General features: G+C 48.7%; 1 protein-coding gene across 1 annotated transcript in view; it reads left to right on the forward strand.

The window, feature by feature from the left end:
- Window positions 1-20,906, forward strand: part of Notch3 (notch receptor 3) — a 45,016-nt gene extending 24,110 nt beyond the window's left edge. Inside the window, exons 25-33 of the mRNA XM_052746771.1 lie at window positions 1,784-2,116; window positions 2,359-2,513; window positions 2,760-2,982; window positions 4,695-4,779; window positions 7,837-7,999; window positions 9,079-9,383; window positions 11,293-11,440; window positions 17,403-17,500; window positions 18,827-20,906. Of these exons, the coding sequence (XP_052602731.1) occupies window positions 1,784-2,116; window positions 2,359-2,513; window positions 2,760-2,982; window positions 4,695-4,779; window positions 7,837-7,999; window positions 9,079-9,383; window positions 11,293-11,440; window positions 17,403-17,500; window positions 18,827-19,867 (2,551 nt within the window). The 3' untranslated portion in view covers window positions 19,868-20,906. The remainder of the gene's footprint in view (window positions 1-1,783; window positions 2,117-2,358; window positions 2,514-2,759; window positions 2,983-4,694; window positions 4,780-7,836; window positions 8,000-9,078; window positions 9,384-11,292; window positions 11,441-17,402; window positions 17,501-18,826) is intronic.
- Window positions 20,907-24,927: the final 4,021 nt, after the last annotated feature.

Genomic DNA, 24,927 nt, shown 5'->3' on the forward strand with positions numbered 1-24,927 from the left:
ACATTGCACTTAACCTATTTAGTGTGTGTGCTTGTGGAGGTCAGAGGACCAGCTTGCAGGAATCTGCCCTCCCCTTTCCCCCTGTGGGTCCCGGGGCTGTCTGTATGCCCAGCTGACTGTACTTTTGCTTGTCCATCCATCTGTCCGTCTGCTAGTCTGTTCTGTTGTGTCATCTATCTGCCCATCCTTGGGTCCCACTTGTTCATCCAGAGGCTTCTAATGGCCATCCTGCTATCCCAGGGATCCTCTGTCTCCCTCTGTGTGCCTCCCGTCTCCTGTTCCCCTGTCTGCCGGGTCTCCTTGCTTGTTCCTCTCTGTCCCATACATTCTGTATCTCTGCATCCTTTTGTGTGCCCCTCTGTTTGTCTGGAGCCCTCTCCTACCTTTGTCTCCTCATGATCTTCCATTCCAACCTTCCCCAGTGCTCCAGTCACCCTGGCCTCCTCAGATGCCCCATACCTGCACCTGCTCTTACCTGGGGACCCTCTGCTTACTCCTACTGGCTGAATTGTTCTTCCCCGAAGTCCCTCCCACCTCCTTCAAGCCTTTGCTTAGATGGTGTTACCTTATTGTAAATTACTCCTAGGTGCCCCCAGCACGTCCCTTGCTTCCTAGTATTTAATTCCAAATAGTACCACATGCACATTTATATTTACCATTTATTGCCATCTAATAAGAATGTTGAATATTCTCCTCACTTGTCTCCTATGGCATCTCTCTCCACCCACAGGGATGCCAGTTCTTCTGGGGCAAGGATTTGTATGTGGGATCTTGGTATTTAGAGCAGCATGCAGCAGGTGCTCAGTTAATAATTGGTGTTGAGCATCCCTAATCTCAAACCCGAAACCCTGCACTGTGGGGAGCATGGGCATGATGCCACAGTGGAAAATCCCATCCTTTACTTCATTGACAGGTTGCAGTCAAAGTTCAGGCACAGGCTGGGATGTAGCTCAGTGGCATAGGACTGCCAAGATGGCATGAGACCCTTGGTTCAATCCCCAGCATGGAAATAAAACAACCCCCAAACTCAGGCACACTAAAAATATATAGCTACTTTTGGGCTATGTGTCCCTTTGTGTTTAGACTTGGGCCTCGTCCCTGAGGTGCCTTACATAAATCATGTATAGAGGGCTGGGGATGAAGCTCAGGTGGTGGAGCGCTTGCCTAGCATGCACAAAGTCCTGGGTTTTGCCTCAAGCACCACCTAAGGTGTGAGTGGCGATGCATGCTTGTGATCCCAGCACTCAGCAGGTGAAGGCAGGAGGACAGTTCATGATCACTTTTAGCTACATAGGTTTTGTTTTGTTTTTTAAATAGGGCTAGGGTTTCACTATGTAGCCCTGGCTGGCCTGGAATTGACTATGTAGCCCAGGCTGGCCCCAAACTCACAGAAACACCCCACTGCCTCTGCCGGGAGGACTGGGATTAGAGGTTTATGCCAGCATGTCTGGCTGACACAGGGAGTTTGAGGCCAGCCCGAGATACATGAGATCATATCTTAAAACAATATGTATAGGAAGATATTTCATTGCATATATAATATTTAAGCAAATAGGCAAATATTCTAAAACTCAAATTAATTTAAACTCAGTTTTAGTCCCAAGTATTTCTAATTATGGACACAGAACCTGTGGTTATGCAGCCAACCTCTGCGTTTACAGAAAGCCTGACATATGAAAGGACATTCTAGCCGTCTGTGCAAGCACACTGTGCAGTACTGCTGTTTGCCATGTGTGCATTTAGGTGGCTGGGGGATCCCTCACCATGTGTTCTCTGCCTCCAGCCCGGTGTATGAGAAGTACTGCGCCGACCACTTTGCAGATGGCCGCTGTGACCAGGGCTGCAACACTGAGGAGTGTGGCTGGGATGGGCTGGACTGCGCCAGCGAGGTCCCAGCCCTTCTGGCCCGAGGGGTTCTGGTCCTCACGGTTCTTCTGCCCCCTGAAGAGCTGCTGCGTTCCAGCGCCGATTTCCTGCAGCGACTCAGCGCTATCCTGCGCACCTCGCTGCGCTTCCGCCTGGATGCGCGGGGCCAGGCCATGGTCTTCCCCTACCACCGACCGAGTCCTGGCTCTGAATCCCGGGTCCGGCGTGAGCTGGGTCCCGAGGTGATCGGGTGAGTGACTATGGCCCAAGGCTGGGTACAGTGGACAGGGCACCGATGATCCAGACCTTGGGTTTCATGCTTCTTAATTGAGAGCGCTCCTTGGCAATGCATCTTCCACAGGTTTTTCACTGGGGTTGGATCCCAGCTGAGAGTTGGGTGGGTGGTGTGGTGATGGGGGTGGCTTTCTGAGGTTTTCTAGGATGCTATAGACAGCTGATGAGTCTTTGGGTCCCTTCGCTCTGTTCCCACAGCTCTGTAGTGATGCTGGAGATTGACAATCGGCTCTGCCTGCAGTCACCAGAGAATGACCACTGCTTCCCTGATGCCCAGAGCGCTGCTGACTACCTGGGAGCCTTGTCAGCAGTAGAGCGACTTGATTTCCCCTACCCACTGCGGGATGTTCGAGGTGAGGTGGGAAGAAGAGAGGGCCAGTAGAGCATGTGGCCCCAGAGAGTGGTTCAATCCTAGTGGTTGGATCTTCTGGCTGAAGCCCTGCCCCGTAGCTAAGCCAGCCCCGTGGGTAAGAGCCTCTCACAGTTGAAGCCGGCCTCTAGGTGCTCCACATCTAAGCATCGCCTGTGACTGAAACCCCACCTGGTTGGTCCTGCTCTGCTCCGTGGCTGAGGGCTCACCCACTGCTTCCTTCTTACAGGAGAGCCGTTGGAGCCTCCGGAGCAGAGTGTGCCCCTGCTGCCGCTGCTGGTGGCAGGGGCCGTCTTTCTGCTGGTCATCTTCATCCTGGGTGTCATGGTGGCCAGGCGCAAGCGTGAGCACAGCACCCTCTGGTTCCCTGAGGGTTTCGCACTGCACAAGGACATAGCAGCTGGCCACAAGGGCCGGAGGGAGCCCGTGGGACAAGATGCATTGGGCATGAAGTGAGGACCTTGTCTGCTCTCTATCCCTAGCTATGGGGCCCTTGCAAGCTCTGGATCATCCCCACCTTGGTCATATTCCAACCTCTGACCCCCACCTGACTTTAGCTTCAGACTCCCATAGGGGCCTTCAATGTTCATCCTCTTGACCAAAGACTCCATGATCCCTGATCTTTGACCTTATTTTCTATTTCTATTCATTTCCTGACTCATATTCTTCCCTGGCCCCCTCCTGGGCTGGGCTCACAGACTTCATTCTGATTCATTCCCTTGTGATTGCTGTCCTCAAGACCTACGTCATCATCTCAACCTGTTCCTGACCAGGAGGACTGTGTCCTTGATGATCCCTGAATCCCCTCTGGTTTCAACCCACCCGTACCTTTGACCTCACCCCAGACCCCTGTTTCCACCCAATCCAGTGTTCATTTCCCTGTGGTCCTCGATCCCAAGCCTCCAACTTGACTTATCCCTCAATACCTACAACTGTATCCTGATTTTAACCTCCCCTAGGATTCCGTGGACATTCAGCATGACATTTGCAATCTTGGCTATCCCTCCATTAGCCACGAATAACTCCTCTTCCATGAGCTTTGACACTATCGTCCAGATCCGGCATTTTCCTTATCTAGCCCTGTTCCAATGTGTGTACTACTCCTGACACCTTAAGATTCTGGCTGCCTAGGGCTTGAGGGATGGCTAGGACTTTAAGGGATTGCTGAGCAGGAGTGCCAGCTGCAGTCTGGATCCTTAGAACCCATATAAATGTCATAAGTTCCCTAAGTGCTTGGTGGGCATGGCAGCATAGAGCAGGCCTTCTCTGGGGCCACCAACCAGCTCCCAAATCATGACACGGAGACTTGTTACTAGTTATGAATGCTCGGCCTTGTCTTAGCTCTTGTTTTAACCTGTTTCTCTTCATCTACATTTTGCCTCGGGGCTTTCTACCTTTCTTTCAATCTGTATGTCCTACTTTCCTGCTTCCTGGTGTCTGGTTGGTAGACGGCTGCCTGGCTTCTGGCTCCAGGCATGTCCCTCTCTTTCTTCCTCATTCTCTCTTCTCGTCTCTCCTACTTATTCTCTCTGCCCACCAGGCCTGCTTATCCCTCTGCTGCTATTGGCTGTTCAGCTTTTTATTAGACCAATCAGGTGCCTTAGGCAGGCAAGGTGAAGCAGCAACACACCTTTACATAATTAAACAAATGCAGCATAAACAAATGTAACATGCCTTTACGTAGTTAAAGTAATAGTCCATGACATAAACAAATGTAACACAGTTTTATGTACTTAAAGTAAATGTCCACAACATGGCAGCCTGCCTTGGAAGGTGGAGTCCTGATTCCTAGAGCAAGCTAACTAGCTCATACACATGAGCTCTTGGTTTGATTGAGAAACCCTGCCTCAATGACCAAGACTGAAGAGAGATTGAAGATGATTCCTATTTATCAACTTCATATCTGCACACCTACATGCACACTCGTGTGCCCAAAACATGCATGTGCACATACAGAGGCATACACAAATGGAAAAAAAAAAAGGTTGATTGCCACCTGACACGATTCCTGTAACTTTACCTCTATCCTTCCATCCCTCTTTGGAACCTGTCAACAACCCAAGACCCCTCTATGACCTCTGCCTGAATTGAACCCTCCATCCTCCTTCCAGCCAGATGTCTCCAGTGCACTTTTTCAAGTTTTTTTCTTCCTGTTTTCCCCAAGGAACATGGCCAAAAGCGAGAGTCTGATGGGGGAGATGGCCACTGACTGGATGGACTCAGAGTGCCCAGAGGCCAAGAGACTGAAGGTATTACCTGCTTCTCTCTCTCCCTCCGGGCCCCAGGTCATGACACCCTGGTCAGCTGGAGAGCCTGGGGAAGTCTCCGTTCTCTCCACTGCCCAGATCCAGACAATTGCTACATCTGTGTGACCTCGTTTTCTTCTTTTTTTTTTTTTTTTTTTGGTTTTTCGAGACAGGGTTTCTCTGTGTAGCTTTGCGCCTTTCCTGGAACTCACTTGGTAGCCCAGGCTGGCCTCGAACTCACAGAGATCCGCCTGGCTCTGCCTCCTGAGTGCTGGGATTAAAGGCGTGCGCCACCACCGCCCGGCTCGTTTTCTTCTTAATGTGGCTCTGCTGCCTTGTTAGGAGGGAAGGAGATTTGCCACGGGTTACCCGGGTTACCCCTTCTCCGTCTGGTTCTTCCTCACACAGGCTCCTGCTCCCAGGCTATTCTAGGGTCACCCTATAGCAGTGGTTCTCAACCTGTAGGTTACAACCCCTTTGGGGGGGTCAAACAACCCTTTCACAGAGGTTGCATATCAGATATCCTTCATATCAGATATTTACATTATGATTCATAACAGTAGCAAAATTACAGTTATGAAGTAGCAATGAAAGAGTTTTATGGTTGGGGTCACTACAACATGAGGAACTGTATTAAAGGGTCACAACATTAGGAAGGTTGAGACCACTGCCTTAGAGGGAACACTCTGGCTCACAGAGTGACTGCTTTTTCTGTTCTTTGTCCAGCATGTCCAGGCTGAAAGTGTCCCCAGCTGGTCTTGGGCTCCATTCATCTCTAGGAACCATACCCATTTGGATGTTCTTTCCATTTTCAGATGGTTCAGTCAGTAAAGTGCTGAGGTCCTGAGCTTGATTCCCAGAACCCACATGGGAAAACAGAAACCAAACACAACCCAGGCGCCATGTGGTACACTTGTAATCCCAGTGCTGGTGAGGCGGAGCCAGCAAACTCCTGGCTAGTTAGCTAGCTGCTTAGTCTACTTGGCAAGATCCTGGTCAGTGAGAACCTGTCTCATGAGAGAAGACAGACAGTCCCTGAGCAGTGACATCCGAGGTGGTTCTTTGGCTTCCATACTCATGGGCACACACACACGCATGTGCATACACACACACACTACCCGAGGGCTGAGTAATGTATAAAGAAAACAATCCTCCTGCCTCAGCTCCAATAGCTGGGATTACAGGCATGTGCCACAGCATCTAGCCTCCACATTTCTTTTACTAGGGATCTGTAGTTCATAGAATATGAGGACTGCATTTAATTTTTTAAAACTCCAAATATTTTGCTCTTCTTATTTATTTATATTTATTTTTAAAAGAATTGGAGACTGAAACGTTAGGCAGAGGAAGAGGGGGAAGAAGGATTGTAGGAGCCAGAAGGGTCAAGTGCATCACAAGAAAACACACAGAGTCAACTAACCTGGGCTCATGGGAGCTCACAGACACTGAACTGATAACCAGGGAGTCTGCATGGGACTGCCCTAGGCCCTCTGCATATATGTGACAGTTGTGTAGCTTGGTCCTCTTGTGGGATTCCTAACAGTGGAAGTGGGGCTGTCTCTGACTCTTGCTGGCTTTTGGGACCCTTTTCCTCATACTGGGTTGCCTTGTCCAGCCTTCAACTGATATGGCATATTTGGTTGATATCCATGGGAGTTGTGACCTCCTCTGAATGGAAATGGAGGAGTGGATGTTGAGGTGGGGGGCTGAAAGGAGAGGAAGGAGGGGAAACAGCAGTTGAGTTGTAAAACAGATAAATAAAAAAAAAATAAAGCAAACAAACAAAAAATTGGAGGCTGGAGAGATGGCTCAACAATTGAGTGCTGGCCGCCCTTCCAGAGGATCTGTGTTTGAGTCCCAGCACCCACAGAGTGGCTTACAAATGTCTGTGACTCCAGTTCCAGAAGACGGGATCTGATGCCCTCTGGATTCCACGGGCACCAGGCATGCATGCAGTACAAAGACATACAGGCACAACACCCATGCACATAATTTAAAACACCTTTTTAAAAAAATCACTATTTATTTTGTGTATGTGTTGGATACACGTACCACAGTGTTGTGTGGAGATCGGAGGACAACTTGGAAGAATCAGTTTTCTCCTAATCCATGTGGGTCCCTTGGGTCCAAATCAGGTCATCAGGTTTAGCAATAAGTGTGCTTACCTGCTGAGCCATCTTGCTGGCCTGGGACTGACTGTATAGACCTAGGATTGATTGTATAGGCTGGCCTCAAACTCAGAGATCCACCTGCCTCTGCCTCCCAAGTGCGGGTGGTGTTAAGGGTGTGGCTAGCATTCTATTTTTTTTTTTTTTTGAGAGTCTTAATATGTAGGCCAGACTGGCTGTGAGCTATTTGTCCTCCTGACTCTGCTTCATGAGTGCTAGATTACAGGTGTGCCACCGTGACAGCTTTATTTTGATAATTAAAAAAATTTGCATTGCCAGGTGGTGGCGCACGCCTTTAATCCCAGCACTCGGGAGGCAGAGGCAGGCGGATCTCTGTGGGTTCGAGACCAGCCTGGTCTGCAGAGCGAGATCCAGGACAGACAGGGCCACACAGAGAAACCCTGTCTCTAAAAACAAAAATGTTTCTTATTTATTTATTTATTTTCGTGTGTGCTGGGCATGTGTACCACATCGTGTGTGTGGAGGTCAGAGGACAGCTTGTCATTTCTCTCTGTCCACTGTGGATTCCAGGGGCCAAACTTAGGCCATCAGGCTTGGTGGCAACTTATCTCCTGTTTTGATAATTTAATTAAAAATGTTTTGTTCTTTTTCAAATATTTATTTTTGTGTATGTGTGCACATGTTTGCATGTGAGGGCACATGTGTGCCAAGGCAATGTGTGGAGAGCCATGTCTAATCTACAAGTACGTCTATGAGCTGAACCCTCTTCCCACTATTTTAATTTTTTTTTTTTTTTTGAGACAGCAGGCTGTCAATGGTCTCCTTGACCTGGATACAGCTTCATCAGTGACCCCGTGGGACTCCCCAACCCTCTCTGGTCCCGCCTGTCCCACCCCAAACGGGAGATCAGAGCCTGCATCTGTCCCTCCAGGTAGAAGAGCCAAGCACGGGGGCTGAGGAGCCTGTGGATTGTCGCCAATGGACCCAACACCACCTGGTGGCCGCTGATATCCGTGTGGCACCGGCCATGGCACTGACTCCACCCCAGGGTGACGCAGATGCTGATGGCATGGATGTCAACGTACGTGGCCCCGGTGAGTGCCCCTCCCCAAAGACTTCTCCTTGGTCCTATTGATAGATCACATATGGGACTGTAGTCTGGGAGTGCCCGGGCTTCTGTGCCTGGTGCGGGTGTTAAGCCAGACTTTAGGTTGTAAGTGATAAGGGCCCTGTGCAAAGCAGTTTAAGTAAAACAGCATCACTGGCATGTAGCTGGAAACTGAAGATAATTGGATCCTGAACTTTTCTTCATGAGGCTGAGATTTCCTTCTGTTTTCTCTTTTCTTTTTTTCTGAGATAGCCCTGGCTGGTCCTGGAACTCACTCTGTAGACTAGGCTGGCCTGGAACTCACAGAAATCCTCCTGCCCCTGTCTCCCGAGTGCTGGGATTAAGGCAGAGCCGCCACCGCTAGGCTTTTTTTTCTTTGGGCTGGCCTGGAATTCATTCTGTAGAGCAGGATGTGAACTCAGAGCTTGCCTCTGCCTCCCAAGTGCTGGAATTACATGTGTGTGCCACCACACCCAGCTGGGGTTTATTTAAAAATATCACCTATTTGTGTGTATTAGTGCACGAGGAAGTCAGAGGACACCTTGCTGGAACTGGTTATCTCCTGCCACAGTCTGGGGCCTAGGGATCGAATTCAGGCGATCCAGTTTGGTGGCAGGCACCTTTACCCACCAAGCCCTTGGATCCTGGATATTTGATTTACTTTTCGCACTTAGCTCCAGCTGTACAACTTGTCAGGAAAGTCTCAGAATGCGTTCTGACTGGGCAGACTAGAACCGTGTACCCATCCAGGGGTCAGTCAGTGTGGCTAGGGGACTATAAGATGTGGATAAACCAGCCCCTGTCTGGTCTAAATAGGGCTACTGGGGAATGCATGAAAAGAAAAACCAGGGAAGAGGTAGTACCCCTTCACTTTATTCTAAACGCTCTGCTTCTGGAATTCCGTTCATGATAAATTACGTGATTTTTGTTGGGGTGGCTTTGCAGTTGGGGAGAATTTACCTCTGTCTTACGGTACAGTGTGTCCCAGTTGCGTCTACTACAGTGCCCCTGACATTGTCCCCCAGGAAGACCCCTATGCCTGTGACACCCTCCTGGTCCCTGCAGATGGCTTCACCCCACTTATGCTGGCCTCCTTCTGCGGGGGAGCCCTGGAGCCGATGCCGGCTGAGGAGGATGAGGCGGATGACACATCAGCCAGCATCATATCAGACCTGATCTGCCAGGGGGCCCAGCTCGGAGCACGAACTGACCGCACTGGCGAGACTGCCCTGCATTTGGCTGCCCGCTATGCCCGCGCGGATGCAGCCAAGCGGCTGCTGGACGCTGGGGCGGACACCAACGCCCAGGACCATTCGGGCCGCACCCCTCTGCACACAGCGGTGACAGCGGATGCCCAGGGTGTTTTCCAGGTGAGACAGGCCTGTCTCTTCAGACTGTGGAGCTGCTGCGTGCGTGTCTGATCCACCTGGATTTGAGCTCTGACCTGTCTTGCAAAGCTTGTTTTTGTCATTTGGATCATACTGCCTGTCAAGAATAGGTAGTACCTGACCTAGATTTTTTTTTTTTTAAGTGTCTTTAAAATTACATGCGTGTATACACACATGTGCCACAGTATAAGTGTGGAGGTCAGAGGATAACTTTTAAGAACTGGTTCTCAGGAGCTGGAGAGATGGCTCAGTGGTTAAGGGCACTTACTGCTGCTCTTCAGAAGATCGGAGTTTGGTTCCCAGCATCCACATCTGGTGGCTCACAACCACCTGTGACTCCAGCTCCAGGAGATCTGACACCCTCTTCTGGCCTACACACACACACACACACACACACACACACAGACACACACACACACACACTTAATTAAAAAGAGAGGAATTAGTTCTCTCCTTCCACATGTAGGTCACCAGGCTTGGCAGCAAGCCGTCACCTGCCAAGCCACCTCCCTGGCCTCTGACTTAGATTTTTCTACTTTGAGCATGCTTCTCCACTTTCAGTCAGTGAAATATTCAAGGACGGACATGATGTTCAGCGCTATTTTTTTTTTTTTTTTTTGGACAGTCTCGTGCATGGCTCAGGCTAGTACTGAACATATAATCCTCATGCCTCTGCACCCCCAGGTGGTGGGATTACACATTACCGTGCCTACTTACATATAAACAACCCCCCTTCCCTCGCTGGGCTGGAACCACGGCTGCACACTCTGGACAAGCGCCGTACCGCTGAGCCGTGTCCTCATTTATATCCTAGTTCTTGTGTTTGCTGCTTTTGTTCAGCTGTAGACTGACAGCGGTGTTCTCTGCACTTGAAACGGGCTGGGCACACTGCGCTCGGCTGTTTAGGTTGTTAAACCCATCGTATTGTGTTTGCCTGGATATAGTGGCACATGCTTTTAATCCCGGCACCTAGGAGGCAGAGGCAGATGAAGCTCTGTGAGTTCAAAGGCCAGCCTGGTCTACAAAGTGAGTTCCAGGACAGCCAGGGCTACACAGTGAGACCCTGTCTTAGAGACAAAAACAAAGATTCATTTTTTTTCTTAATTGTAGCATATAAAGTGCTGTGTTTTATTATGGTGTTACCTTTTATTAGCACTTTTGAGTTTTTTGTAAGTGCTGGTGTGTGTGTGTGCGTATTTTACTTTGTGTGTGATTTGTTTGTGTGTTTGTGTGGCATATGTGCACCTGTGTGTGCTCATGCCTGTTGTATAGATTGCAGAAGCCAAAGGAGGCTGTTAGATGTCTTTTTGTTTTTTCCTTCCTTCTTTGTTTTGAGACAGGGTTTCTCTGTGTAGTTTTGTTGCCTGTCCTGGAACTCACTCTGTAGACCAGGCCGGCCTCGAACTCACAGAGATTCACCTGCCTCTGCCTCCAAGTGCTGGGATTAAAGGCGTACACCACCACTGCCCAGCTTGCTGTGGGATATCTTGCTCTATTGTTCTCTGTCTTTTGAGACAGAATCCGTCACTGAACCTGGAGCTAGGCTGGTAGCCAGCAAGCTCTCTTGATCCTCCTGCCTTGTCCCACACTCCCTGGGGGTTTATACACATTGCAAAACTGGGCTTCTTACATGGACTTTGGGATCCAAAATCAGGTGCATGTCCCCTGAGCCATCTCCCTAGCCTCCTACAGACTATTATTTAAATCATTTTTTCATTGAGCTTATTTTCAACTTAAATGGGATTAGTAGAAATATCACCCTATTGTAAGTCTGGAAGTACCTGTAACTCATGGGTCCCAAGGCTGTGGGGTTTGGCACTCGCAAGGTGCTATACATTCCTCTGCTCCTGCACGATGTCCTGGTCCTGCCACGGCCTTTTTTTTTTTTAAGATTCTCATCAGGAACCGCTCCACTGACCTGGATGCCCGCATGGCAGATGGCTCTACGGCACTGATCTTGGCGGCCCGCCTGGCGGTGGAGGGCATGGTGGAAGAGCTCATTGCCAGCCACGCCGATGTCAATGCTGTGGATGAGCTGGGTAAGTGCTGAGGAAGGGATGGGCGGGGCCTCCGGTGCTGCTGTCCTCTTAGTGTGAACTCACGCCCATGCTGACACCAAGCATTTGCTCAGCTGTGCACGCCAGGGCTCCCACACGGATGGAACAGGACCCATAGGGTGCCTACAGTTTAGAAGAAAATGTAGGTTCCCCAGGACGTCCCCCTCCCCTCCCCTCCCCTCCCCTCCCCTCCCCTTCCCTCCCCTTCCCTTCTCTGCCCCTTGACTCTTCCCCTAACGTGACCCATACAAAGCAGCGAGTTCCACTGAATTCCGTTCATTTATACAGTGCACTGTGGTGACACCCCCTTTCACTCCCCCCCCTTTCTGTAGTTCTCCCCTTCCCCCACACAGTCCACCTCTGCTTTCATCGTGGTCCTCTTCTCCCCCTCCTCCTGTTTTTCTTTCTAGAGTCCAAATATTCCGTAAGACCTGAAGTACTTGTCTTTGAGTCCGAGTTATTCCACTTACCATGATGGTCTCCTGTTCTATCAAGTTTCTTGAAAATTGTATCATCTGACCCCCTACCCCCTCTTGAGACAGAGTCTCATGTAACCTAGGCTTGCTTCCAACTCACTGTGTAGCCAAAGATCTTGAAATCCTGATCCTCCTGCCTCTCTTTCCCAAGTTAGGCATTTGCCACCACACGCGGTTCATTTCCCTTCCTTGTTTTGGCTGAGTAGTACTCCATTGCACACAGTGTTGATGGGTAGCCGGGCTGATGCCATAATGTGGCTGCTGTGGATAGTGCTGTGGATGCCACGGTTGACGTGCGTGTGCAGGTGTCTCCATTGTATGCTGACTCAGCTTCCTTCAGGTATAGACGCAGGAGCCCAGGAGTGCCACAGCTGGACCATAGGGTAGTCCTACATTTAGGTGTTTGAGGACCCTCTGTGGTATTCTCTGTAGTGACTGTGCTAATTACATTCCCATCAATAGTCCATGAGGATCCCTTTCTCTGGCATTTGTATTCTTCCTCTCTCTCTCTCTCTCCCTTTCTTTTTTTCTTTTCTTTTCTTTTTTTTGGGGGGGGGGGGGGGTTTGAGACAGTGATTCTCTGTGTAGCTTTGGAGCCTGTCCTAGAACTCACTCTGTAGCCAGGCTGGCCTCGAACTCAGAGATCCACCTGCCTCTGCCTCCCGAGTGCTGGGATTAAAGGCGAGCGCCACCACACCCAGCTGTTAAATTCTTTTTATATTCTGACTACAGATCCCTTGTTAGATGAATAGCTGGCAAAGACTTTTTCCCATTCTTTGAGGAAGACACGTCATCATCAGCTGTTTTGTTTGTTTTTTGTTTTTTTGTCATACTGGGGATGGAAGATGATGCCTTGCTCACACTAGGCAAATGCTCTAACGGTTGGGCAGCACCCCAGCCCCGCGGCTTTGCTGGGAAAAATGGACTGTACTGCCACCTGCTGGACAGCTGTCATAAACTAGCAAATCCGGCGATCTGTAAGTGAGGGCAGCTGCCTGGTCTTGGGTATGACATGAGCAGAGTCACAGCAAGCTGTCCTTATGTCCAAAGGGTCTCACCCAGCTGTAGACACTTACAGACATCCTGTGGAGTACCCTTAGGTTCTCAACTTCATCCTCACTGACATCTGTGGTTGGATCATTCTTGGTTTGTGTGTTGGAGGAGGGTCGAGGCTGTGAGCCTCTTCTGATGTTACTGTGTAAGTTGGGCATCTTTCCTTGGTTCCTTGTTCCATCGATAGAAGGAATTAGAAATGGACTCAGAAGAAAGCTCGAACACAGTCTCTCCGGAATGGAGAGATGGAGAAGAGGAAGAGAAATTCGTGTCTTTTGAGATGGCAGCTGGGAAGCAGCAGCCTGGTGGAAGCTGGGGGAGGGGTGAGCTTCAGAGGACAAGCGAGAGGGTTCAGAGAATCGGGGAATCGTGTCCAGGCTTTGCTCAGAATCCAAAAGAAAATAGAGGTGGGGCGGTGGCGGCGCCCGCCTTTGATCCCAGCACTCGGGAGATAGAGCCAGGCGGATCTCTGTGAGTTCGAGGCCAGCCTGGTCTACAGAGTGAATTCCAGGACAGCCAGGGCTACACAGAGGAACCCTGTCTCAAAAAACAACAACAAACAAACAAACAACAAAATAGAAAAGAAGGGAAAGGGGGCTTAGTGGTTCAAGCACTTGCCACACAAGTGTGAAGGCCTGGGTTCGGATCTCCAGAGACCAGTGTAAACGCTAAATGGGTGTGGTGGCCACATGTGTGTGATTCCAGAGACAGGGAGCCTTAGAGCAAGCTGGCTGACAAGATTAGCCATATCAGTGAGTTCAGGGTTTGACTGAGAGACACTACCTCAGTGAACATGCTGGAAGATCCAGCCTCCACATGCACACACACACCCCACACGCACACCCCATGCAAAACCGTGCACACACGGCCAAAGCATGAAATGCGGCAGGCTGCATTGTGGGGGCTCCAAAGTGCCGCCTGGTGGAAAGCCTGCAAGCAGCTGCATTGAGAGAGGAGCTCTGAGGAAGGAAAAGTACTTTATGTCTTTACGGGGATTAAAGGCCTGTCCTTAGCATGTCTTCAGGTGACTCAGATTTCCTGGAGGATCAAAGGTGGACTCCTGGACAGGTCATTGATGGGCCCCACTGGGCTATTTTTAAAAAATATTATTTATTTTTATTTTGTGTGTAGGGGTATTTTGCCTGCATGCATGTCTGTGTACCACATGCATGCAGTGCCCACATAGGCCAGAAGACGGCATGAGAGCCTCTGGAACTGGAGTTACAGGCACTTGTAAACTGTCATGTGGGTGCTGGGAACTGAACCTGGGTTTTCTGGAAGAGCAGCCAGCGCTCTTAACCATTGAACTATTTCCCCAGCTCCTGGAATTCAAGTTTTGTTTTTTTTTGTTTGTTTATTTGTTTTTTGAGACAGGGCTTCTCTGTGTAGCTTTGGAGCCTGTCCTGGAACTCGATCTGTAGACCAGGCTGGCCTCGAACTCACGGAAATCCACCTTCCTCTGCCTCCCAAGCACTGGGATTAAAGGCGTGCGCCACCACTGTCCAGCTGTTTTTTTGTTTTTTGTTTTTAAATGTGCATTGGCATTTTGCCATGGGTGTCTGGTCTCTTGGAACTGGAGTTAGACAGTTGTGAGCTGCCATGTGAGTACTGGGACTTGAACTCGGGTCCTCTGGAAGAGCAGGCATTGCACTTAACTGCTGAGCCATCTCTCAGCTGCCAGACCTAGTTATTGTGGAGTACTGCAGCAGTCAAGGGGTCGAGCTGGCCCTGAAGGATGTGTGAGCTGGTGAGACGGAGAGGTTAACTGATGCGTCGAAGGCGTCAGTTCAGCCCTTTCAGTTCTGAGTCCTGAAAACGACGCCCGGCGTGGCAAGAAGAGGGATGACCTGGATGGTTCATGGCTTATTATTCCCCTTAGAGATCACCCGAACTGCTTTCAGGGGCTTGGGGGTGTAAGTCTGTAACTGCTTCGAGGCTGACAGAGTGTGGTGAGGGGAGCAGCAGTTAGTTATAGAGTGCCTCAGAAGAGAGTCCATCCAAGGGACCATGATACAACTTTACAGCTGGCAAAGATCCAGCACGTCAGTCACAGGGTAACGACTGTGCAGCTCTGTGGAGAGTAAGGTCACACGGGGAAGACTTTTACGTCGAGGTTAACGTGAGCTGCGTGCGGTTGTACACGGTAACTGTAATGAGCTGTTGGTTGATATCAGACTCCTGTAGCTCAGTGCTGGCTGCTAGAACTTTCTCAGAGGGTTGGAAGAAATACTCGGTCTAGTCCAGTTTGGCTGCCACTGGCCACTTGTGGCTGACGAGCACTTGGAATGTGGCTTGGACAAATAAAGAGCTCGGCTTTCTTTTAGTTCACTGAACATTTAAAATTTTGGACTGGGGATATAGCTCAGTTGGCGGAGTACCCTGCCTAAGGCCCAGAGTTCCAGGTTCAATCCCTACCACCATATAGAGTTAGGTATGGTAATCCTAGGCAAGCCTGTAGTCCCAGTGCTTAGGACCTATCTGGAGTCAGGAGGATCAGAAGTTTAAGGTTGTCTTTGGCTACATAGTTACAGGCCAGCCTAGGATACTTGAGATCTTGTCTTCACCAACAACAAGAAAATCCGGGATGGCTCAGCAGGTAAAAGCATGCACTGTTCCTGCAGAAGGCCTGAGATAAGTTCCGACCACCCAAGTTGGTGGCCCACAACCACCTGTAACTCTAGCTCCAGGGGATCTGATGCCCCCTTCTGGACTCTGTGGGCACCTGCACTCAACATGCGCTTCCCTCATTGCAAATGCGTATATACACATAATTTAAAAGATAAAAAATAAATAAATCTTACAAAAACAAAAAACAAACAACTCACTCAGAACAGGCAATATAGAGTATAAAGACAGAAAGCATATCAACAGTTGCCTAAGGCTTGGGATGTGAGGGGACTGATCAATGATGGCTAATGAAAGTGACAAAAATGTTGTAAAAATTGATTAATTGATAGAACAAAGATTTTAAATATATATATATAAACAAGAAAAGATATTAAGAATAACATTTTTGAGACATAGTCCTAGTTAGTGTTAACTGTCTATTTGACATAGCCTAGAGTCATCTGAGAAGTGAGCCTCGATTGAGGGATTGCCCATTCCGTGTGAGATTGTCTTGATTGGTGCAGGAGGGCTCAGCCCACTGTGGGCAGCACTATCCCCTGAGCAGGTGATCCTGAACTATATAAGAACGTTACCTGAGGATGATCCTGTGAGTGAGCCAGCTAGCAAGCATGATCCCGCAGTTTCTGTTGTATTTGGCTGTGAAGTGAGTTCCTTAGCTGGAGGTAATGCTGCGGAGAATAGCAGGCAGGCCTGACTTCAGGTCTCTGTGTTGCTTCACTCAATGATGGACTGTGGTCTAAGAGTGTGTACTGGCTTATTTGGAGTGTCAACTTGACACAAGAGTCATCAGAAAGGAAGGAGCCTCAGTTGAGGAAATGCCTCCATGAGATCTAGTTCTATGGCATTTTCTTAGTTAGCAATTAATGGGGGAAGGCCCAGTCCATGGTGGGTGGTGCCATCCCTGGGCTGGTTGGTGGTCCTGGGTTCTCTAAGAAAGCAGGCTGAGCAAGCCATGGGAGCGGCACTTCTCCATGGCCTCTGCATCAGCTCCTGCCTCCAGGTTCCTGCCCTGTTTGAGTTCCTGTCCTGACTTCCTTCAGTAAAGAACAGCGATATGGAAGTATAAGCCAAATAAATCCTTTTCTCCCCAACTCCCTTTAGTCATGGCGTTTCCTGGCAGCAATAGAAGCCCTAAGAGAGAGTGTAAGCCAAATAGATTCCCCAGTGCTGGGATTACAGGCGTGTGCCACCACACCTGGTTAACACGGTGCCCGGGATCTGACGCCCTCTTCTGGCCTCTGTGGACACTAGGCACACAGATGGTGCACAGATATACATGCAAGTAAAACAGCCCTACACGCAACATTAAAACTACTAAACAAAAACCACTCCACTTCCCACAAGAGAACAGCAAATGTTTTTAGCTGCTGAGCCATCTCTCCAGCCTCTAGCCTTTATTTCTTTGATGGTATCCTTGGAAGAGTGAGAGTTTCAGTTTTGGCGATGCGCTGTTTATTTTGTTGTTCTTGTTGAAATTCCCTCTAATGTGGGTTTGGGGCTGGAAGTCAGGTCGTCAGGTGTATGCAGTAAGCACCTTTGCCCGCTGAGCCATCTTGCTGGCCCTTGTTTGTTTTAAAATCAGTTTCATACGCACACACGTGCAGGGCACCCCTTGGTTAGAGGCGTTCTGTAGATCTGCACCTACTCGGATCTCAACACAAGAGCTCAGACACTAGGGTGTGCCTGGAACTGTCCTGCCCGCTGCCAGGTCGTTTTCTAGACACTTCTGCCTGTCCTGTGATGGGGACCCGGCCTGAGCCTGACGGCTGCCGTTTGTCTCCCTGCAGGGAAATCAGCCCTACACTGGGCTGCAGCCGTGAACAACGTGGAGGCCACCTTGGCTCTGCTGAAAAATGGAGCCAACAAGGACATGCAGGACAGCAAGGTGAGCCCTTGGGAGCCGGTACTGCCACAGCCCCCTGCACGTGACACGCAGGGCGGGAATAAGCCTTTTGGGGGCAATCCTCAGGGAAGTGTTAGGCTGACTGTCAAAAAACCTCGCCAAAGGACCAGTCCTTAATCTCTTTTATTTGTTACATTTAGTTACTGTGTATGTTTGTGTGCGCTTGCCACAGCAAGCCTGTGGAGGTCAGAGGACAACTTGTGGGAGTCAGTTCTCTCCTTCCACCATTTAGATCCTGTTGTTTGAACTTAGGTCATCAGGCACATTTACCCGCAGAGCCATCTCACTGCCCCTTACTTTTTAAAACATGAAATATATATATATATATATATATGGGGGGAGAGAGAGAGAGAGAGAGAGAGAGAGAGAGAGAGAGAGAGAACCCCAGGCTGGCCTTGAACTCACAATTCTCATGTTTCTGCAGCCTAAAATGCTGGCATATGCTGTTGTACCTGGTTATTTTTTTTTCAATGATGTATTTTATTTTTTATTAGTGTGTGTGTGTGTATGTGTCCCCGCGTGCGTGCACATATGTGTAGTTATGTGGACATGAGTTGCGGGTTCCCTTGAGGCCAGAAGAGCGTGTGGAATCCCCCTGGAGTTGGAGTTGCAGCCAGGTGCGATCTGCCTGGGTGGGTACCGAGGACGGAATTGAAGTGACTAGGCTTGGTGACAAGTGCTTCCACCCACTCTGCCGTCTCCCTACCATTCTTTACTCTGTTCCTTTTCCTTTTGAGACCAGGTCTTACTGGTTACTTTAGCAGAAGGTGACCTCAAACTCTTGGTGAGTCTTCTGCCTCAGCCTCCCAAGTGCTGGGATTACAGGCATGAGTTGCCACACCTGGCTTTGGGTTTTCCTTTCATTTTTACTTTGTGTGTATGTGTGTGTGTGTGTGTGTGTGTGTGTGTGTGTGTGTGTGTGTGTGTGTAGACCAGGCTATCCTGGAACTCACAGAGTTCGCCCCCTGGGTGCTAGGATGGAAGGTGTGCATCACCATGAAAGCCCTGACCCCTGGCTTTTTAGTCTTTTACAAATCATTGCATCAACATGTAATTTACCTTGATGACTGGAGATTTTGATGCCCCTTTAAATTTTGTGCCCAAGGTAAGTCCTGGCTAATGCTCCTGCAGCAGGGACATGGTTGAGGGGAGAGAGCTTGTTCCTTCAGCAGAGATGGGATCCGAACCCAGATCCATCCATCTTCAGGGTTTCAACTTGTACTTCTCAGGATGCCCTAGGAATTAGAGACCTAGGTGTTGGACAGAGAGTGACTGACATCTGTGGGTTCTGCCCCTTCTTTACCTCAGGAGGAGACTCCACTGTTCTTGGCTGCTCGTGAGGGCAGCTTTGAGGCTGCCAAGCTGCTGCTGGACCATTTTGCCAACCGGGAGATCACAGATCACCTGGACAGGCTGCCCCGGGATGTGGCCCAGGAGCGGCTGCATCAGGACATTGTGCGGTTGCTGGACCAGCCCAGTGGCCCCCGCAGTCCCCCTGGCCCCCATGGCTTGGGGCCCCTGCTCTGCCCACCAGGGGCCTTCCTTCCTGGGCTCAAGGCAGTTCAGTCTGGGACCAAGAAGAGCAGGAGGCAGCCTGGCAAGACCGGGCTGGGGCCACAGGGAACCCGGGGTCGCGGCAAGAAGCTGACACTGGCTTGCCCAGGCCCCCTGGCAGACAGCTCTGTCACACTGTCGCCTGTGGACTCGCTGGACTCCCCAAGGCCTTTCGGTGGGCCCCCTGCTTCCCCTGGAGGCTTCTCCCTGGAGGGTCCCTATGCCACCACGGCTACTGCGGTGTCCTTGGCACAGCTTGGTGCAAGTCGGGCCGGCCCTTTGGGGCGCCAGCCTCCCGGGGGCTGCGTGCTCAGCCTGGGTCTCCTCAACCCTGTGGCTGTCCCCCTCGACTGGGCCCGGCTGCCTCCACCTGCCCCACCAGGAACCTCATTCCTGTTACCCCTGGCTCCGGGACCCCAGCTACTCAACTCGGGAACCCCAGTTTCTCCCCAGGAGCGGCCGCCACCCTACCTGGCTGCCCCAGGACACGGAGAGGAATACCCTGCAGCGGGGACCCGCAGCAGCCCCACAAAAGCCCGCTTCCTGCGGGTTCCCAGCGAGCATCCTTATTTGACCCCATCTCCCGAGTCCCCAGAGCACTGGGCCAGCCCATCCCCTCCCTCCCTCTCAGACTGGTCCGACTCTACGCCTAGCCCAGCGACTGCCGCTGGGGCCACAGCGGCTGGAGCCCTGCCTGCTCAGCCACACCCCATGTCTGTTCCCTCCCTCCCTCAGGCCCAGACACAGCTGGGGCCCCAGCCAGAAGTCCCCCCCAAGAGGCAGGTGATGGCCTAAGTTCTTGGGTCTTGGGGGGGGGCGGTGTTGAAGTGACACCCCTCCCTGGCTTCTCTCTCTCCCTTTTAATTTTATTTTCATCCCTTTCTCTGTACCAGCCTTCCTGCACCTCTCTGTCTTATAGTGTGACCAAGCTGGTCACCAGCCCAGACCCCCAGTCTTCCTTTATTTATAATGGGTAGGGGCTGACTTCCCACCATCTCGGCCCTCTAAGGTAAGGGGTCTGGGACTTCTTAACCCCTCACCCTGCCTCCACTCCCCGTCCTCCTTTTTTTTTTTTTTTTTTTTTTGCCTCTTCTTCCTCCTCATTTTCTCACACTGGCGTGAGTGAGTTATTTTTTTTTTTCTTTTTTACATTTTGTATAGAGACAAATTCATTTAAACAAACTTATTATTATTATTATTTTTTACAAAATATATATATGGAGATGCTCCCCCCAACTCCCCCGCTGCAAATCCCTCCAGCGCCCCCGTGGGGCTGAGTCTGTGGGCCCATTCGGCCAATCCGGACTCTGTGTACCGAGTACACAGACAAGACTAGGGTCCCGTGTACTGAGTATGCGGCCCTGGTATGTACCAAGTAGCCAGCCTTGGGCACACCCTCCCCTGGGGTCAGGGGACACTTGGGAGCCTCCTTCCCCTCCCTATCCTCCTTCCTCACTTCACTGCATTCCAGATAAAACTTGTAGACTCACTGGGAAAGGGGTCTTTCCCACCAAAGCCCCCACTAAGGCCCCCCTCCCAGAGCCTGGCTCACCTTTTAGGGCCGGGGGGCGGGGTCAGGGGAGATGTATTTCGTATGCATTCCACTTCTAATTGTAAATACAGGGCTGAAGGTGGGGATGCGGTACCTGAGGGAGTGACACCCCCTCTTCCTGGTATCCCCTTGGCTCAGCCTCACTGCCTAATAGAAATGTTTTTAGGCTATTTTTATAATATGACACTTGGTCACCATCTGTTGTAGCTGAATTCCCAGGTCTCGCATTGTACAACCCTCACCTCCCCAGTTCCTTACCACCTAATAAAGAAATAGTTAACACCCAGTGTCTTTGGTTTCTGTCCAAAGTGGGCACTTCTGGACAGCCCTACACAGGGCTAACTTGAACTCCCATCTTGGAGCAAAGCCGTGTGGCTTTCCAGTCCACCTTTGATTCCTTTTTGGCCAGGTGTCCTAGCTTCATTTCTGTTACTTTAAACAGAAACTTAAAAAAAAAAAAAAAGCAACTTAGGGGAGAGAGGAGTTTATTCTAGCTTACAGTTCCAGGTTCATCATTGTGAGGAAGTCAAGGCAAGAACTTAAAACAGTCATATCAAATCAACAGTCAAGAGCAGAGAGAAAGAAATGAATGCATGCATACTTGTTTGTGTTCAGATGGATCTCTACATTCTTATACAGTTCAGAAACCCCTGCCTAGGGAATGGTGCCACCCACAGTAGGCTGGGTCTTTTTACATCAATTGACTTAATTAAGACAATCTCCTACAGACATGCTGTCAGGTCAACCTGATGTAGACAACTTCTCTCCCTAGGTGATTGTAGATTCTGTCAAGGTGACAAAGGTAACCATCACATCAGGTGATTCCAGTTACTGGATCTTGGGTGGATATCTGCCTTAAGATGAACCAATAGAGTACCTTGCTTGAAAACTTTCATTTTCTTTAAAAATTATTATTATTAATTTTTTTTTACATTTCAAATTACTTTATTTAAATAACTTGGAGATTTAGCTTTCTTGTTTAAAAGTAGGTTAACATGGTGAGGTAAACTTGGTAGAATTTCTTTTTTTTTTCTTAAGAAATTCTTTATTCATTTTATATACCAACCACAGATCCCCCTCTCTTCCCTCCTTCCACTCCCCAGTCTTCCCCCTCAACCCACCTCCCATTCCCTCCTGTGACAAGGTAAGGCCTCCCATGGGGAGTTAGCAGAGCCTGGTACATCCAGTTGAGGCATGTCCAAGCCCCTCCCCTGCATCAAGGCTGTGCAAGGTGTCCCACCATAGGTAGTTGGCTCCAAAAAGCTAGCTCATGCACCAGGAATGGATCCTGATCTTATTGCCAGGGGGTCCCTTAAGCAGATCGGGCTATACAACTGTCTTGCTTATGCAGAGGGCCTAGTCCAGTCCCAAGGAGGCCATACAGCTGTTGGTCTAAAGTTCATGAGTTCCCACTAGCTTGGTTTGGTTGTCTCTATAAGTTTCCCCATTATGATCTTGACATCCCTTGCTCATAAAATCCCTTTTCTCTCTCTTCGACTGGACTCCTGGAACTCAGCCTAGTGCTTGATTGTGGATCTCTGCATCTGCTTCCAGCTGAAGGCTCTATGATGACAGTTAGGGTATTCATTGATCTAATTACTGGGGTAAGCAAGTTCAGGCACCCTCTCCACTATTGCTAGTAGTCTAAGCTGGGGTCATCCTTGTGGATTCCTGGGAACTTCCCTAGCACTGGGTTTCTTCCTATCCCCATGATGTCTCCCTCTATCATGATATATCTCTTTCATTGCTCTCCTACTCTGTCCCTGTTTCCAGCTCGACCATCCTGTTTCTTTATGTTCTCATCTCCCATCCCCTACACTCTATTGCCTCACCTCACCCCAGTTTACTCATGGAGATCTCATCTATTTTCCCTTTCCAGGGTGATCCATACACCCCTCTTAGAATCCTCCTTGTTAGCTAGCTTCTCTGCAGCTGTGGGTTGTAGTCTAGTTATCTTTTGCTTTACATTTAGTATTCACTTATGAGTGAGTACATACCATATATGTCCTTCTGAGTCTGGATTACCTCACTCAGGATGATATTTTCTAGTTCCATCCATTTGCCTGAAAATTTCATGATGTCATTGTTTTTGTCTGCTGAGTAGTACTCCATTGTGTATATGTACCACATTTTCTTTATCTAGGTTGAGGGACATCTAGGTTGTTTCCAGGTTTTGGATATTACTGCTGTATAATGCTGCTGTGAACACAGTTGAGCAAGTGTCTTTGTGGTATGATTGAACATCCCTTGGGTATATGTCCAAGAGTGGTATCATTGGGTCTTCAGGTTGATTCCAAGTTTTCTGAGAAACCGCCATACTGATTTCCAAAATGGCTGTACCAGTTTGCACTCCCACCAACAGTGGAGGAGTGTTCCCCTTGCTGCACATCCTCTCCAACGTAAGCTGTCATCAGTGTTTTTGATCTTTGCCGTTCTGACAGGTGTAAGACGGTATCTCAGAATCATTTTGATTTGCATTTCCCTGATGACTAAGAATGTTGCACAATTCCTTAAATGTCTTTCAGCCATTTGGGATTATTCTGTTGAGAATTCTGTTTAGTTCTTCAGCCCATTTTTTAATTGGACTGTTTGGTATTTTGATGTCTAGTTTCTTGAATTCTTTATATATTTTAGAGATCAGCCCTGTGTCAGATTGGTGAAGATGTTTTCCCATTCTGTAGGCAGCCATTTTGTCTTATTGACCATGTCCTTTACCTTACATAAGGTTCTCAGTTTCAGGAGGTCCCATTTATTAATTGTTGCTCTCAGTGTCTGTGCTACTGGTGTTATATTTAGGAAGTGGTCTCTGGCACCAATGCATTCAAGGCTACTTCCTACTTTCTCTTCTATCAGGTTCAGTGTAACTGGATTTATGTTGAGGTCTTTGATCCACTTGGACTTGAGTTTGGGGCATGGCAATATATATGGATCTATTTGCAATCTTCTACATGTTGACACCCAGTTATGCCAGCACCATTTGTTGAAGAAGTTTTCTTTTTTCCATTGCACAGTTTTGACCTCTTGGTCAAAAATCAGGTGTTCGTAGGTGTGTGGATTAATGTTAGGGTCTTCAATTCAATTCCACTGGTCCACTTGTTGGTTTTTATACCAATAACAAGCTGATTTTATTACTATAGTTCTATAGTAGAGCTTGAGGTCATGGGTGGTGATGCCTCCAGAAGTTTCTTTATTGTACAGGATTGTTTTAGCTATCCTGGGGTTTTTTGTTTTTTCATATGAAGCTGAGTATTGTTCTTTCCAGGTCTGTGAAGAATTGTGTTGGGATTTTGATGGGGACTGTATTGAATCTGTAGATTGTTTTTGGTAAGATTGCCATTTTTACTATATTAATCCTACCTATCCGTGAGCATGGGAGATCTTTCCATTTTCTGATATCTTCTTCAATTTCTTTCTTCAGAGACTTAAAGTTCTTATTATACAGATCCTTCACTTGCTTAGTTAGAGTTACTCCAAGGTATTTTATAGTATTTGTGGCTATTGTAAAGGGTGATGTTTCTCTGATTTCTTTCTTGGCCTGTTTATCATTTGTATATAGGAGGGTTACTGATTTTTTTTGAGTTAATCTTATATCCTGCCACATTACTGAAGTAGTTTATCAGCTGTAGGAGTTCCCTTGTAGAATTTTTGGGGTCACTTATGTATACTATCATATTATCTACAAATAGCAAAATTTTGACTTCTTCCTTTCCAATTTCTATCCCTTTGAGCTACTTTTGTTATCTTATTGCTCTAGCTAGAACTTCAAGTACTATATTCAATAGATATGGGGAGAGTGGACAGTCTTGTTTTGTTCCTGATTTTAGTGGAATCGCTTTGAGTTTCTCTCCATTAACTTTGATGTTGGCTGTTGACTTGCTGTAAATTGCCTTTATTATGTTTAGGTATGTTCCCTGTATTCCTGATCTCTCTAAGACCTTTATCATGAAGGGGTGTTGGATTTTGTCAAAGGCTTTTTCAGCATCTAATGAGATGATCATGTGGGCTTTTTCTTTCAGTTCTTTTATATGGTGTATTACATTGACAGACTTCCCTATGCTGAACTACCCTTGCATCCCTGGGATGAAGCCTACTTGGTCGTGGTGGATAACTTTTTTGATATGTTCTTGGAGTCTGTTTGTCAGTATTTTATTGAGTATTTTTGCATCAATGTTCATGAGGGAGATTGGTCTGTATTCTCTTTCTTTGTTGCATCTTTGTGTGGTTAGGGTATCAGGGTAACTGTAGCCTCATAAAAAGAGTTTGGTAATGTTCCTTCTGTTTCTATTGTGTGGAACAATTTGAA

This window comes from Peromyscus californicus, unplaced genomic scaffold (genome assembly GCF_007827085.1).
Source record: "Peromyscus californicus insignis strain IS unplaced genomic scaffold, ASM782708v3 Scaffold_1__1_contigs__length_55948999, whole genome shotgun sequence".
Taxonomy (NCBI): domain Eukaryota; kingdom Metazoa; phylum Chordata; class Mammalia; order Rodentia; family Cricetidae; genus Peromyscus; species Peromyscus californicus.